The sequence below is a fragment of the Tachysurus fulvidraco genome, chromosome 2 (genome assembly GCF_022655615.1).
Source record: "Tachysurus fulvidraco isolate hzauxx_2018 chromosome 2, HZAU_PFXX_2.0, whole genome shotgun sequence".
Lineage (NCBI taxonomy): Eukaryota > Metazoa > Chordata > Actinopteri > Siluriformes > Bagridae > Tachysurus > Tachysurus fulvidraco.
In genome coordinates this window covers 38,781,194-38,797,140 of record NC_062519.1, presented here as the reverse complement: position 1 = coordinate 38,797,140, position 15,947 = coordinate 38,781,194, and the positions used below count along the sequence as shown (strand labels likewise).

Genomic DNA, 15,947 nt, shown 5'->3' with positions numbered 1-15,947 from the left:
GAAGATCTATCTCTCTGATGAGTTTTAAAATAAACAAACATAACATATTAGCTGGATTTGTTGTTAGATTTGGTCTGGAGCTGGAGCACTACAGTACTTATGATAAGAAATAAAGGTGTCAAACAGTATTTTCATTTGTTCCTGGAAAGTCTTGCACTTTTGCATCTTTCATTTGGAAACTTGAACATAGCATAGCTTTAGTAGTCTCTTTATCCGGGTCAGAGATCACAGGAGATCCAGAGTTTATCACATGAATACTGGGTATGAAATACACCTTGGATTGGAGGCCACTTCATCACATTGACATATGTCTTGTTAGAAAGTACAGAGAAAGTATAGGGTACTTTCAAAACTCAACAGTTTTAAGGGTTTAAAAGTACTCTTAAAATTCATGCTCCAGGTGAGGCTCGAACTCACAACCTCGGCATTGCTTCACCTGTACTGCTGTATAAGTACCGCGCGCTAACCGATTGCGCCACTGGAGCACATGTGGCATTTAACACTGATGGTGGTTTGAGGTTGGGGTAGATCCACTTAGTTCAATAAAGGAAGCTAATATGTAAACACAAGCAGTTATACCCTGAGACATTGTAACTGAAGCTATTGTAATCACCAGAACTTATGCCTGCCATGTTCATATATAATGTATATATAATACAATTCATATTATCCCTTTATCAAATGTACTGTAACACTGCTGTGACTATATTGGAATAACATTAATAACCTTAACTTTTCTATAAAACTAGGCACTACATACTACATGAGCAAAGATCCGCCGAGGGATCTCACCTGGATAATAAAAATTTTGATTTCAAAGAAGTGTAAGAAGCAGGATATGTAATTTCTGCACTATTCATGACTGTGACACATTGATCACTTTTATTTTCACTGCTCATTTTAACAGTTTCTCTTTGTGTTAATGAGAAACACACTTCCCAATTTTTTAAATTTTCAAAAACCCAAACCCAATGTGCTCATTCCTTTGAATTTAATCTTCTCATGGGAGATTTTAAAGCTCTTTACCAATCTCATGATTGTGAACGGTGCAGTAGGTGTCTCTTGAAGATCTATCTCTCTGATGAGTTTAAAAATAAAAAAACATAACATATTAGCTGGATTTGGTGTTACATTTACATTTACATTTACAGCATGGGGGGGGGCTGTGAATGAGTGTTCAGTGTGCTAAGAGATGAGCTGGCATCCCAGCCAGGCTGTATCTATAATATTAAAATATAAGTTTTAATATTATAAAGAGGAGTTTGCATGTTCTTCCCGTGCCTCGGGGGTTTCCTCCGGGTACTCCAGTTTCCTCCCCCAGTCCAAAGACATGCATGGTAGGTTGATTGGCATCTCTGGAAAATTGTGTGTGATTGTGTGTGTGATTGTGTGAGTGAATGAGAGTGTTGGGTTGCCACTCCGTCCAGGGTGTATCCTGCCTTGATGCCCGATGATGCCTGAGATAGGCACAGGCTCCCCGTGACCCTAGGTAGTTCAGATAAAGCAGTAGAAAATGAGTGAGTGAGTGAGCATTTGACAGACGCCCTTATCCAGAGCGACGTGCGTAAATCTCTAAATTTGGGTACATTAATGCTGGCTCACTAGGTTACATACAGTACTTAAGATACTATGAGTTTAAAATATTGTTCAAGTTACAATGAAAAGTGTCAAAGGTTTATTTTATTTTATTTTATTTTTAATAAATGCAAAAGATAGGGAAAGAAGTGCTAGTTGAAGTGTTTCCTGAATAAGTGGGTCTTCAACCTACGTTTGAAAATAGCCAGTGACTCAGCTGTCCGGACCTCTAGGGAAGTTCATTCCACCAACTTGGTGCCAGTACAGAGAAGAGTCTTATACTAAAATTGTATACTAAAATTGTATAGTATACTATATATACTGTACATTAGTCATTGCTAAGCATTCAAATGTAAATTGTGATCACTGACTTTGCACTTGGAGTCCTGAAAAGTTCATTTCTAACAATGTGAACACTTTTTATGCAGATTATAAAGATATTTAATTAGTTGGATGAGGTGTGAGATTTTGGGTTGGATCAGAAATCTACAGGAAGGTGGCTGGCGCAGGCATCTGCTATACCTTTAGTATATATTTAAAAATGATTAATGATACATGAAATAAAAGATCAAATCTCAGTTTATTCTTTCACTTTTATTAATCACTTTCCCCTGGATTGAGTTCTGTAGTATCCTGGGTGTGTGGCAAGAATAAACCTTTGGTGGCACGATCCACCAACGGGCACCATGTACATGTTCACCAACCCGTTCACTGCAATTCAGCCAATCTATGTATCCTGGTAAGTGCCAATGGGGAGGAAACCAGAGAACATGTAGGAAAACCACATATACACATACAAAACTCTACACAAACTCAGTTTTGAACCAGGCAGCATAAAGCTGTAAGACACTATAAAGTGTTGGTTTGTTTTTTACTATAAAAACGTAAAATAGTCTTGGTTAAATAAAATAAAAATGAAACATGACAAATAAAAGATTCCATATTTGAAGTTTAAACTGCCAGAGGTGGATCAAGAACAGATATGTGAACAAATATTTATCACTGTGTCTGATGCGTTTCTCTCTCTCTCTCTCTCTCTCTCTCTCTCTCTCTCTCTCTCTCTCTCTCTCTCTCTCTCTCTCTCTCTCTCTCTCTCTCTCTCGCGCACACACACACACACACACACACACACACACACACACACACACACACACACACACACACACACACACATTCAAAGTTTAGTTTTCATTTTAGCCCCGTTTAGACAGAAACATGAAACAAGTGATACAAAACATATGAAACGTTTATTGTTTTCTTGTATTTACATGATTTACATGCCATTTATTTAGTTAAAAAATACAACACTGCTCTTTCCCAAGAATAAGAATCACTTTACCGCTTCACCAACTGCTCAGTTGTTACCTGTTTTGGAGCTATTTCACCAGTTACTGTACATGAAGTCAAATCCACACTCAAACGGATTCTCGGTCCACGGCACCTTCAGAGCCACGCGCTTTTGTGCCAGCAGGCGAGTAAACTCTCCAGAACAGGTTCCTCAGCATCTTCCTGAATTCCCTTCGCATTAAGCAATACAACACCGGGTTTAAACAGCTGTTTGCATGTGCGAGGCAAACCGTCAGCGGGAATACGTACGTGTGGATCATGTAATACGTTTTGTCCCAGCGCACCGCGTTAAGTTTCACGAGCACTCCCCAAAGAGTAATAGCGTGATTCGGCATCCAGCAGACGAAGAAAGAAAGGACGACGACAATCACAGATTTGGTGACTCTGGACCGTCTCCTCATGCGGCTGCTGTTCGCGACGATCCTGCGGCGCACGAAGCGCAAAAGTAGCGCATTGCAGATGGACAGCGTGATCATGGGCAAGATGAAGGCGAGAACGACTTTCTGGAGGTGATAGAGCGCGAGCCAGTGGTGGCCGACAGGGAAGCGGAGGAGACAAAGTCTTTCCCCGGCCACCACTGTCACCGTGGAGAAGGCGGACGTGGGCGCCGTGGCGACGCTCGCGAGAACCCAAAGCGATGCGCACACGAGCTTGACTGAGGTGAACCTGCGCCGGGCGCCGTTACCTCTCACGCAGCACGCCACCGACCAGTACCGACTCACGCTCATGGCCGTGAGGAAAAACACGCTGGCGTACATGTTCATCACTGTAACCGACAACACGATCTTACACATGGCATTACCGAAGGGCCAGCTGAAATCCAGCGCAGCGTCCGCAGCCCAGAACGGCAGCGTGAGCACGAACTGGAAGTCGGTCACGGCCAAATTGACGACGAAAAAGTTGATCGCGGATCTCTTCCTCCTCCTCTTCCCTAGCTTCGTTTTCATCAGGAAGAAGACAAGTAAGTTGCCGACCAGCCCTGTAGCGCACACCGCCGCGTAAACCGACGAAATGATGACCCTCAGGATAAGACTTCCATCTGCGCTCAGGTCGATGTCTTCCAGACTGCTGAACTCGTGCAGGTGTATTACACTCTTGTTCGGTGTTGCCCACGCACTGTGGTTCAAAATCTCTCCCATGCTCTCAGTGAAGAGCTCAGGTGCTTTGTGCAAACCTGCACCTTCCACTGCCTGCATAATTCTTTCAGACCATTTCTTTCTTTTTGCTTTTAATTTGTTTGGATCAGTTCCCTACAGTATCTCTGTAACTCTCAGCACCGACAGCTGAACTCCAGCTTTTATACAATTGCGCGCTCGTTCACTTCTTCCTTTAAAGCGCACGGATTGGGCAAACCTGTGTGATTGACAGTTTGGTCTGATAACAAGAATCACAGTGACCAAGAATCATAGGCTGACCAAAACTAAATTTTAAAATGTTATTGTATTCATTTATTCATTCATGGGTAGAACTTTACATGAACAGTACATGAAAAATCATGCGTTAATACCTGAACTTATATTTACTTAAATATGAACTGATGATGAATTAAGTCATGTACTAATTACAAACTGATGAAGAACTTTAATATAACGTATCTAATGATTTAATGAGTGAATAATAACCAGCTTAAGTAAATATTATAGTACATAAAAGGAATATATTTTGCCAAGTCTCAGGTCCACTTAACTGCCACTGCTGGTCCCCTGAGCAAGACCCTTCAATGTTAAGGTTAGTTCTTCATTAGTTTGTGATTAGTAAATGCCTTGAACAAATAATTAATGCACGTTTAAGTAAGTTTTAATTCAGGTATAAGTGTAGGGGTATTTATTTTCTGTTCTGATGTGTCACCCATTCATGCATTATTCTACTGTCAGGGTTGGGAAGGTCCAGTGCCTACTCCAGGAACACTTTGATATATTAAGATGCAGGTTTCTTCTCCTCACCACCACTACTACAGATACACACACGCGCACACACACACACACACACACACACACACACACACACACACACACACACACACACACACACACACACACACACACACACACACACACACACCTATCACAACCAGTGCACCTATCTACATGTTTTTGGAATGAGAGAAGAAACCAGAGAACCGGACCTACACAGACACAGTGACAACATGCAAATCTATAAATGCAAGTAGCATTGTTGTTGGAAATGAGGTGCAAATTAACCCCAAGAGATTTTTGAGTCAGTATGTTCTAATGCTATATTTAAATCATTTTAAATCATTTCAAGAAATTATTTAAATGTGTTCAAGCAAGGGGTTCAGCAAATTGTGTCAAAATCCAGAGCAGACATGATTGTAAAGACATCTGACTGATATTTGTTGAAGACCTTAAAGGTGAGGTGTACAATGTTTGAAAGCCAATGTGGACATTTGAAATCACCAAAACAAACACGCCACTAACCCAAATGGGTTCCACCCCTGTAAACAAGCAAAAATGACACACAAGCATAATCATGCAAAGGATGGCATAAATTAGTTCTGTGAAACAAAGCAAAACCAACGTTACTCACCTATCGAGAAGGAAAAAAGCAACCTCGGTGTCCTATGGCAGGTCTTCCCGCTCCTTCAGTTCTCTCTAGCGCTGGAAAGCTGATCCTATATTAACACGGGTCCTGCTTCTTGCCTTATCATAAGCCTTTTTTGGCGTTTTTTTTATCCTCCAGGTCAATGTTTCAATCGCTTTCGGCTAATGTTACACATGCGCACTGAACACTCTTTCCGCCACATATTGACAAGACACGCCCCTTGCTGCTCATTGGCTACACGTTTGTTTTGTTTGTCGGCCCGACTCAGTTTTCTGAAGCATTTCTCAAACAATGTACACCCAACATTTAATTCAACCAGCACAAGGCAGAAGATCAACACATGGATTATACAAACTGATTTAAAGGACACAATTGCAGGCTAAATGTTATCTCCCAGATGTTGTCTAAAATGTGATATAGAAACCAAATCATTTAGTGTTTTAGGTTGTGCAGAACAAAATGCTATTAATGAATTTAGTCTGCAAGTTTGCATATTTGTTTATGTACCAGATACGGCAAAACAGCAGTGGAAACTCATAGGTTAAGGCTTGGGATTACTGATGTGAACAAATCCTTGCAACACTAATTTGTCACTGTTGAGCCCTTGAGCAAAACCATAACCATAATTTTATCCCCAAAACGGTTTATAAAAGGTATGAAATACAAATCTTTAAAGTGTTGTGTCCTCACAGCTCCAGGGTCTGTGGTTCGATGAATTGGCAAAACCATCGTAAATTGTGTGTGTGCTGCTATCCTGTCTGGGGTGTTTTCCCACCTTACATCCAGTATGTATTTGTGTGTGTGTGTGTGTGTGTGTGTGTGTGTGTGTGTGTGTGTGTGTGTGTGTGTGTGTGTGTGTGTGTGTGTGTGTGTGTGTGTGTGTGTGGGTGTGCTGCTATCCTGGCTGAAGTGTTTTTCCCACCTTATGTCCAGTACGTCTATGGGTTAGGCTTAAAGATTATTAATCTGAAATGGTTAGTGAAGATAAATAAATATTCTCATGCCCATTTTTAGCTCCCTTTCCTGTTCTGCCATATAACCTCTTTTTACGTCCTTTAAAAACCAATTTCCTCTTTGATAGCTATAGGTTTGATATCGACATGTTTTATTTTTTATTTTTAATGATCAATTGTACAATTGAAGTACATAAATGTATCTACTGTACACTCTTTCTATTCTTCAATCCTTTTGCACTCAAATTGACATCATTGTACACTTGTCAGCTCTACTTCAAATCTTTCCTCTGAGAATGATTCAACCAGGCAGCACAGTCAGTTCCTTTGTGAAGTGTATGGAGGGCATCATTTCCAAGACAATTTGCTTTGTTCCTGTGTAAAAAGCAATGTTCTGTAATGATAATAAACACAGTGAAGGCATTCATATGTCAATTTATTTTCATCAAACGTACAGTATATTTCATATGCATGGATTCTTTTATCTAGCTTTAATCTGGCAATTACCTGCGTCTAGGTGTATGAATAATGATCATATGCTGTCATAAGCACTCTAATCCCTAAGGGTTGGTTCAAGGGAGTACAAAAAGTAAAAAAAATATATATATATATATATATATATATATATATGAAGAGTAAAAAAACAGACTTATAACTAGAATCATACACATTCTTTTTTTTTTTTCATTTTTTGTCAGTATAAATGTAGCTATCACTGTCATACACTGTTTATAACCTACTCTAGTAAGAGCATGCTAATCTGTACACAGGTCTTGATAATGAGCACAGTTCACTGGACCATTCAGTAAACCTTGTAAGACAACAAGCGATCTTCTAGAAAGCAGATGTGGCTGAATTCAACATATATAGATCATTCCCACAAATGGAAAGATGTTGCAGAAATATTGAATCTCAAAGATCTAAGGATGATGAAAAGCAGGCATAGGATTAAAGGTTAAGAGACAGTTTCAGTTTAAGGAGTTCAAGGAATGAATAACAGATATAGGCATGATGGTCATTGAATTAGGACACTTTGGATGAAATTTTATCTTTTGTTGAATTGATTCCAGCCACAAAATATTGGATTCTGCAAAGAAACAGTTATAGAAGGTGTGACACAAAGTTAAGACACACCTGAGTCATGGATGGGGCAAATTGTGTATATCATGGGTGTCCAGTTTTATCTACAGAAGGTGAAAGGTGTGCAAGTATACAAGTTCTACCTGTTAAATCTCTGCATTCTGTAGACTTGTGTGTGGCTTCTGCTTGGTTGGAATAAAAACCTGCACCGGCTCTGTTCAGATTAGATTGGACAACCCTGGTGTAGAGTAATTTCTGGAGAATGGATGAAAAGGAGCCAGAGGTCTGTACAATATCGTAGAGGTGCTTGTTCAATAAAACATTGTGAAGAACCAGTCTGTCATATATGTCTATATGCTTTTCAAGCATTTCACAAGTTGTTCATCTTGTCAATCCTTACGCAATCTGACGACGATCCCATACAGTCCTGATCAGATATGGGACTTTCTGTTATCATAGATAGTTTGGGATGCCAATATCAGCCTCAGACATCACGCCCACAAACCGTTGGCTGAACTGCTAATGAATACAGCACAGAAAACTGGAACCACTTCAGGAGTTTTGAAGTCGTGAGTCATCTGATTGGTTGATTCTACAGGATAAGACGTGTGTGTTAACGGTTTAACCCGACACTAGTTCTGTCATGGAAGAAGAGTTTACATCTGTGACAATGAACGCTTATGAAGATCAACAAAATGCAGGATTTTCCAAATTATGTGAAGTTCTTTTTAAATGAACAAATTACGGTTGCATTCCAGTCTGTTTTTGTGGAAAAATTGACATTACATTTTCACACCCCTAATCATGACACTGAACAAAAAACTGTGATTGGTTACTGTTGATTTTTTGGTATTGCCTATATTATATATATTTTTTAACATCTGAAAGAATTTTTGCCAGTTCTATGTTAGTTCTATGAACAGTATTTCTTTAAAAATCCATTTTTTTAATTGTGTATAATCTGAATATCAATTCTGATTAGAAATACAAACAAAGAATTTGCTTTCATTCTTCATCCAAACTGATAAATCTTAGTTGCAGCAAAATCATAAAATCGCATCACAAGTTGAAGCATTATCTAAATTAAACACTAAACAATAGGAATTACTTGATAAAATCATAGTAAGGCTAAAGATTGCTTGGGATTAATGAGCATTTATAGCAGATACATCAGTCAGTATACACAATGACACATTTATTATTTTGGAAAAGACAAATTTAGGCATTTGATCCCCAGGATTCTTGAGGATGAATGGCACTACAGTCAGATAAAAAGGGAGGTTTATCATGTGTGTCTAGATTTCTTTGTCTCTTTCGGCCACGGTCCTCCCACACACACCAGCCAAGAGGCGGTACTTGAGCAAAGTATCATGAGGAAGAAAAGTTTGATCATGAACTGAGAGCAGAAGCAGTAGTCAGAGTGTGTTGCCAGATTGGATTCTATCCCATAATAGTCTTGTTTTCATATTTAATCAGAGAACAATGCTATAGGTTGGAATTTCTAACATGGAGGAAAATCTGTGTGTTTGTTAAGTATATAAGTTACTCTTTGTAATATATTTAAGGCTTTTAAGGCTAGTCTTGGATGCCTGATCTGGTTGGTAATTTCTTTAAGTTAACAAATTTTAACACATTACATAGGAATGGAACAATATATATTAAAAAAGAATGATAAAAAATATTAAAATATATTGCACTTAGTTCACAAAGGGGAAAATCTACTTTTTACCGAACATCTGATCTCATGTTATCTTTTTAGTGCCGTCATTTTTAAGTCAGTAATAAAACAGATATTTTGAATTATTTAATGCTAGGCTAAATATATCCTTAATTATAAGATTTATAACTATGTGTTATAAAGCGTATAATTAAAGGAAGGGAAATATGTTTTAATATCTATAGCTTATATAATGCACAGAACCAGTTATTAAAACATACTGATTTCTAAGGAATATCAACACATTAGCAAAATAAAGTGTGTATTTGTATTTTTAAATAAACAATATAACTAGTGCAGACTTTTTAAATTCAGGAATAATGGAGCTTCTAGATATATTGTAATTCCCACATGTGTTTTTTTTTCACAATGAGAACACATTTGTGTAAATTAGAGTATTCTGTTAGAACCATTTCAGTTCTTGCAGAATGAATTGGATTTAGTCCATTTTTCTGCTTGCTCTCTTCTGCTTGCTAATGAAATGGAAAAATATAAGGGGAAAATATTAGTGATTAACTAGCTAGATAGCTCTTGCTAGCCTGTTAGTATTAGCTACTGTATTAGCCTCTTGATTACTTTCTTATAAAAAAGGTACTTTTCTCCCATTCAGATCCATTCATCTTCATTTAAAGATGTAAAACAAAGTAACACAAAAAGTACTACAATGTTTATTTTGCTATATTAATGTTATTTATTCTCTACTCATTTTTCTTACATTTTTAAACTGTTTTAAATGTAATAATATATTTATTAATTTAATTTATTTATTTTGAATATTTCATTTCTTCCTTATTATTGATTTTACTTTAAATGGTTTTTCATGCATCATATTTGCAGTGCTGTGTTTGGAACAATACACACACACACACACACACACACACACACACACACACACACACACACACACACACACACACACACACACACACACAAACACACACACAATTTTAATTTTAATAAACAATGGTACTGTACAAATGTTAAACATACTGTAAACATGTTAAACTATAAAGTGATTTAAATTAATGATCATACAGCACAGTCCCAGCAGGAATGAGGTTGAAATTATGTATTTTAAATATGTCAATCTGGCAACCCTGACAGGGCTGGGACAAAGATCTACTTGGAACTGGAGTGAATTTTGGCAAAGTTGCAGATAAGGATGGTTCATAGTGGATCTGGGAGGGTTTAAACTTGCTACTGGTTTGGAAATTTTGCGGATCAAGTCTGGCAACCTCTGCCCCAGTCCTTGAGCCAGGTCCTCCGTTGCTCTGGCCCCAGTGCTGGCTCGGGTTCCTCGGGATGGCTCGCGCTGATGAGTGCTGCAAAGTTTCGGTGTAAAAGCTCTGCGCCCTGCGCCATGGCTTCATCCAGCTCCCGGTGCGTCCCCGGCCAGTGTAAACGGCTTTAATGTGCAACAAAAGGCGTGTAAAATGACCGTCCGTGTTTGAGGAATACGGCTTAGGTGCAGGAGTTTGCTCAGATTTGAGGATGCGCTCGAAGCGCGGATTTTGCGCGTTTGGTTTGGCCTTTTTACCCGCAGCTGTTCTTCTGAACCTTGTTGAGTTTGCAGAAACTAATGTACTGAATGAAAGTACAGGTGAGTTGGAGTATCCTTGAATGAACGTGGTTCAGCATGGAGCCAGTCTTTCTTTCTTTCTTTCTTTCTTTCTTTCTTTCTTTCTTTCTTTCTTTCTTTCTTTCTTTTTGTAACGTTACTTTTCCTTTACAGACTATGTAATGCACACAAAAAAAAAATCACACTGCAGAAAATGTATTTTGGATGAATCACTAAGTTGTGAGATCTGTAAGATGATGCTCCATGCTTTAATTGAGTGCGCAAATTAGCAGCACCCCTCCTTCCCCCATTATTAATGTATAATCTATAAATAAAGACGTGTGAAGAATGAGTACAGGTAGGTTGGATGAGAGAGGAAATGGGGCCTAAACTTTTTTTAGTGATATTTATATCATATTCAGGAAGGAAGGAAATTATTTTTAAAGGTTTTCTACAGTATGGATCAGACAATGTGGCTATCTTTGACTTTTCTTTTTGGTATGAATTAATAGTCTTGAAATAAATAGTTTTTTTGTTTTGTTTTGTTTTGTTTACAACAGCCAACATATCAAATTTAAATATAAGTTAAGTGATTTTTTTTCAATGAAACTTGCATTTGTCTGTCCTGTTTCCTCTCCAATGGCTTAGATTGCCACACTCTGGCCAGTTTTGGAGAGAAAACTTCCTTGTCCTCTGTTGCTCTCTGCTGGTTCCTGACATCTGGGTCAAAATTGGAACAATGCTCTTAGTTGAAAGAGTTTTTTAGACAATGGAATTTTCTGACTAAGTCTCTGGAGAAGCGCATGAATAAACATAATGTCTTAAATATAACGCTCTGTATGTTTATTGTTTTTAGTTAGCATTGTTTTAGGCCTAGCTCTAAGCAGTATTGTGGTCATTTGTTTGTCGCATTAAAGTGAAGCATGCATGCAGTACTCATTATTCATACAGTTTAAATAATAGCAAATCATAACCATCTGGTTGTCTTCTGCAGGTAGCTCTCACGAGGGGCATGTCCGGTACGAGATTGTTCATCCACAGAGAGTGGATTCAGATGGAGGTTTTATCTCAAACCTCGTGTCTTACCGTATGAGTCGACTTCGCCGGAGGCAGACGGTGGACAACGTTGAAAGCCTGCCCAATGTTTTCTACCATTTACAATACAATGGCGAGGACTTGCTTTTCAACCTCACCCTGAACCCATATCTTCTAGCTCCTGGTTTTCTCACAGAACGGCGCACAGGTGGCCTTCGGGGCTCCACGTTACATTCTCCCGGCAATTCTCTGTGCTACTTCCTTGGCGAGGTTTGGAGTGAGTCAGCTGCCAAAGGTCAAGCAGCTGTGAGCACCTGCGATGGCTTGGTATGCTAGCTGGATTAAATCTGATCTGATTCTCTTAAATTCTCTATTCTGATTGGTCAAAAGGTGTAAAGTGGGAATCTCAGCTCACAAATTTTCTGTGAGTCTCCAGTGTCAGTGTCAGAGGTGAAGTCATAACTAAAGAGAACGTTTTGCTTGTTTCTCATTGTTCCTCATTTTAAAGGGGGCATGGTTTGTTTAAAAAAAAAAATGGTGACCTGAAACATGTGGAATTGGAAGTGCACCACAAGAATCTTGGCACAGTCCTACTTCTACAGGTAGCCTTAGATTCTGTGCAACTCGTTTCACATCTACACTTGTTTGTAGGGTCGTTGTGGGATAAAGAACTGAAGTGCCTTATCACGCTTAATAGCACCAAAAATAAACAAATAAATTGATCAAATAATCAATCAAGCTTTGTTGTGGTCTCCATGTGTGTTTGTAATGACGTTAGATGAACACACCCGAGTTTGATTGAATCAAGTGAGACTGAACCCAGACTAATGCTGTGAGGGCACTAGATTCTGACTAGAGTAAACCTGCAAGGTATGAAAACCACCTAAGAGAGAGAATAAGAGAGACTAGTGAGGTTTATTGATGCTATAAACTAAAGTGAGAACAGGAACTTCTGAAATTTCTGAGATATTCCATGACATGATATGTAATTAAAAAAGGATAAAAATTAACCACCGATTCCAGTTATCCTCTATATGTTACCTACAGTACAGTACGTACACTACTGTGATATGCACTACAGGGAGCAAAGCTTTTTAAATAGCTTGGATTAACATTTATGGACACTTAAGAAGTGGGCCAAAGCGAAAGTATGAAGAATGTTTATGACTTATTATTATGATTGGAATTGATTTATATAGTAGTTAATTACTAAACTAAATCATCTCATTTGAAATATTCATTTCTTTATTTAACCCCAGAATAGCTATAAGTCTATTGAGAATTATGTTAATTGAATCGTGAAATTTGTCCAATTAACAAAATGACTGTTTTATTTCAGTGGAACAACCAACTCGTGATCAGTCTAATTCTACACCTTAGGCACCACATAATTATGTTTTAGAGTTAATCCTAGTGCCACTGAAGTCCTTTCTTTATAAGCTTAAGGGTTTTATCCTCTAAGTACACCAGCCTTTAATAAAGCACTCATTTAGAGTCATTTTGCCAGACATTTTGCCAGACAATAATTATTATAAAAATAACTATAACTCTATTTAAAACACAGACAGTGTAACAGGTTCTGGGTTGCCAATTTGAGTACAATGTGCAATTCTTTAACTTCTTGTCTGGGTTTTATGAAGGAAGCTCAAAACAGAAACAATGCTACAAACAAACTTTTTCCTCCTCGAGTCCTTTATATAGCCTGAGGGAAAGTCCATGTAGGAAAGCTATGCTTTGGATTTGTTGAGGCTTGTAATTAGTGTCAGTTTGGGCTGACTCCTGCGTTTTCTGTAGACAGGGCTGTTTAAACTCTCCGAGGAGGAATTCTTCATCAGGCCGCTGGAGCAGACCCACAGATCAGAAGAGCCACAGGCTCATGTCGTCTACAAGCGACATACTAATGAGCACAACAGCCAGAGGGTTCAGCCATTATTTGAAGGAAAAACATCCAACGGGACCTGTGGAGTCAAAGGTGAAAGACCAGGACTGCTTTATAGTAGCTTTCTATATTTATCAGTTACAGCCAAATGGTTGGGATTTGTAAAGAGACACCAATCTGCGTGTATAATTTCATCCTTAATAAAAATGTAACGATTGATAGCTGAGAGATTCAGACTGAAACTTTTTACTTTAGCAGATGTTCATGGAAGAGAGAGACAAGTCGTGAGACAGCGAGAGCGCTGGGAGAAACGCCATCATCGGAGGAGACAGCGCTCCATCAGCAGGGAGAAATGGGTGGAAACTCTTGTGGTTGCCGACCCAAAAATGGTGGAGTACTACGGCAAGGATGGAGTGGAGAGCTACGTTCTAGCTGTCATGAACATTGTGAGTATATCTTTGTGTTCATTACAAGTGATTCAGACTTGGACTCCAGATCTCCGTTTTTAATCTAACAGTTTTTTCCCTAGTTTTATAACTGTACATATTTGATAGACTTTTAGACAGCAGTGATCAACTTGCAAAAAAAGTCAAGTGCAAAAATTAAATGACAAAATTAAGCTGACGCTTATCCGAACTTCTCGGGTCAAGTGGAGCCTGTGCCTATCTCCGGCGTCATCGGGCATCGAGACAGGATACGCCCTGGACGGAGTGCCAACCCATCACAGGGCACACACACACTCTCATTCACTCACACATACACACACTACGGACAATTTTCCAGAGATGCCAATCAACCTACCATACATGTCTTTGGACCGGGGGAGGAAACAGGAGTACCCGGAGGAAACCCCCGATGCATGGGGTGAACATGCAAACTCCACACACACAAGGCAGAGGCGGGAATCGAACCCCCAACCCTGGAGGTGTGCGGTGAACGTGCTAAGCACTAAGCCACCGTGCCCCCCAGTCTGATTTTGATTCTGAAAAATTTCACATTTTTCAATTGAGAGTTGAGAGCATGTAATGAGACCAGCTAACCTGCAGACCATTAAGTGCCATTGTGACCAGACAACTGAAAAGAAAAAAGAAAAGCCCCACCAGATAGACACCATAGGATTAGGCAAATTCCAATATAGTAGCAGCTATAATGTAATATATTTTAACTTACAACACAAGAATAGCATGTTGCCAAACGCCTCTCTTGCACCCTTATTTGATTGAACTCTCTCTCTAAAATATATTATAAATATATGACACATATCAATTACAATGTACTTTTTCTTCACATGGAGCTCAGTTTCTACTGTACACCATGTTCTTTTAACTATCCAAAGTGCAGTTTGCTGGCGTTCATGTACTGTACCAAATCATGTAGTTTCCTCTTGTTACTAACAGCAGAAATCTGTGAACTTTGCAAAGGTCTGTGAACTGCTCTGAGACATCTTTCCTTCTAGTAAACTGAATCCAAGTCAGCTGACCTCATTTTAATACAGCTGCAGGCCCTTAGACACTTTTTCCAAAATACACATCGACCGGCTGAGCTGGTACTGCTGCTGACAGCCGTGATAAAGGAAAAGACCTAATGAAACAAAGCCCTTTCCATTGCAGACACTTGGTTGGCTTGGACGGACCTGTTGAAAGGAGGAAACGTTTTGTTTTTGCAGTTTCTCATAAAGCAGCTTTTTAAAATGACCCACCTTCCTTCGTACCTCAGAACCTTGCATGGGTCTGACTAACATGCATTCATTTCACAGACTGCACTTGAAAAATTACTCCATTTTAACCAAAAATAAAATTTGAATATTTTCAAGGTAGCTGAGGCTAAAGAGTAAACAAAAACCAAAGCCAAGTTGTCTGTTTTTTCCTTTTTTTTTCTCTAATGCTTTTGCCCTGCTATGGGATACTATTTTTTTCCGTTTTTTTTTTTTTTTTTTTTTTTGTGGAAAAGCCTCCTCTATTTGCAGCTTGGAATGTAGAGACAAGCAAGAATGAATGAGAGCTTTATATCTTGGAGTAAGAGAATGAAGTGACAGACACAACAGCAAAAAACAATACTGCTGTTAGGTAATAGGAATTCAGTGGACGGTACAGTGCAATTACTTTGTTTGTCTAATACTGTAAGTATGCATCTGTTTCTTATTTCCAGAGAATTTAATATTCATTCATTTTCTGGTGAAAAGCTTGAGACTAATGTCCAAGCTGCAGAATCAATAGGAAACGATTACAATTAAAATGCTGC

The 15,947-nt window shown here is 38.8% G+C and overlaps 2 protein-coding genes and 1 non-coding gene across 5 annotated transcripts in view; 1 reads left to right on the top strand and 2 right to left on the bottom strand.

Moving 5' to 3' along the window:
- Nucleotides 1-392: 392 nt before the first annotated feature.
- trnai-uau lies at nt 393-485 on the bottom strand. The gene is given in 2 exon segments: nt 393-428; nt 448-485. It is a non-coding gene; the product is annotated as a tRNA-Ile (tRNA).
- A 2,350-nt stretch (nt 486-2,835) lies between these two features.
- rxfp3.3a2 (relaxin family peptide receptor 3.3a2) lies at nt 2,836-4,180 on the bottom strand. Its single transcript, XM_027153212.2, has one exon. It carries the CDS (start codon nt 4,116-4,118, stop codon nt 2,991-2,993), a length of 1,128 nt encoding a protein of 375 aa, XP_027009013.1. The 5' UTR covers nt 4,119-4,180; the 3' UTR covers nt 2,836-2,990.
- A 6,199-nt stretch (nt 4,181-10,379) lies between these two features.
- The window catches only part of LOC113646750 (A disintegrin and metalloproteinase with thrombospondin motifs 7), a 62,151-nt gene continuing 56,583 nt past the window's right edge, over nt 10,380-15,947 (top strand). Inside the window, exons 1-4 of one of the 3 annotated variants that reach the window (XR_003441516.2) lie at nt 10,380-10,834; nt 11,787-12,154; nt 13,622-13,799; nt 13,962-14,152. Coding sequence is in view for 2 of the 3 variants with exons in the window: in XM_027153214.2 (XP_027009015.2) it covers nt 10,726-10,834; nt 11,787-12,154; nt 13,622-13,799; nt 13,962-14,152 (846 nt within the window). In the remaining variant the exon portion in view is untranslated. The remainder of the gene's footprint in view (nt 10,835-11,786; nt 12,155-13,621; nt 13,800-13,961; nt 14,153-15,947) is intronic. The other 2 variants (XM_027153215.2, XM_027153214.2) reach the window with 2 other exon arrangements.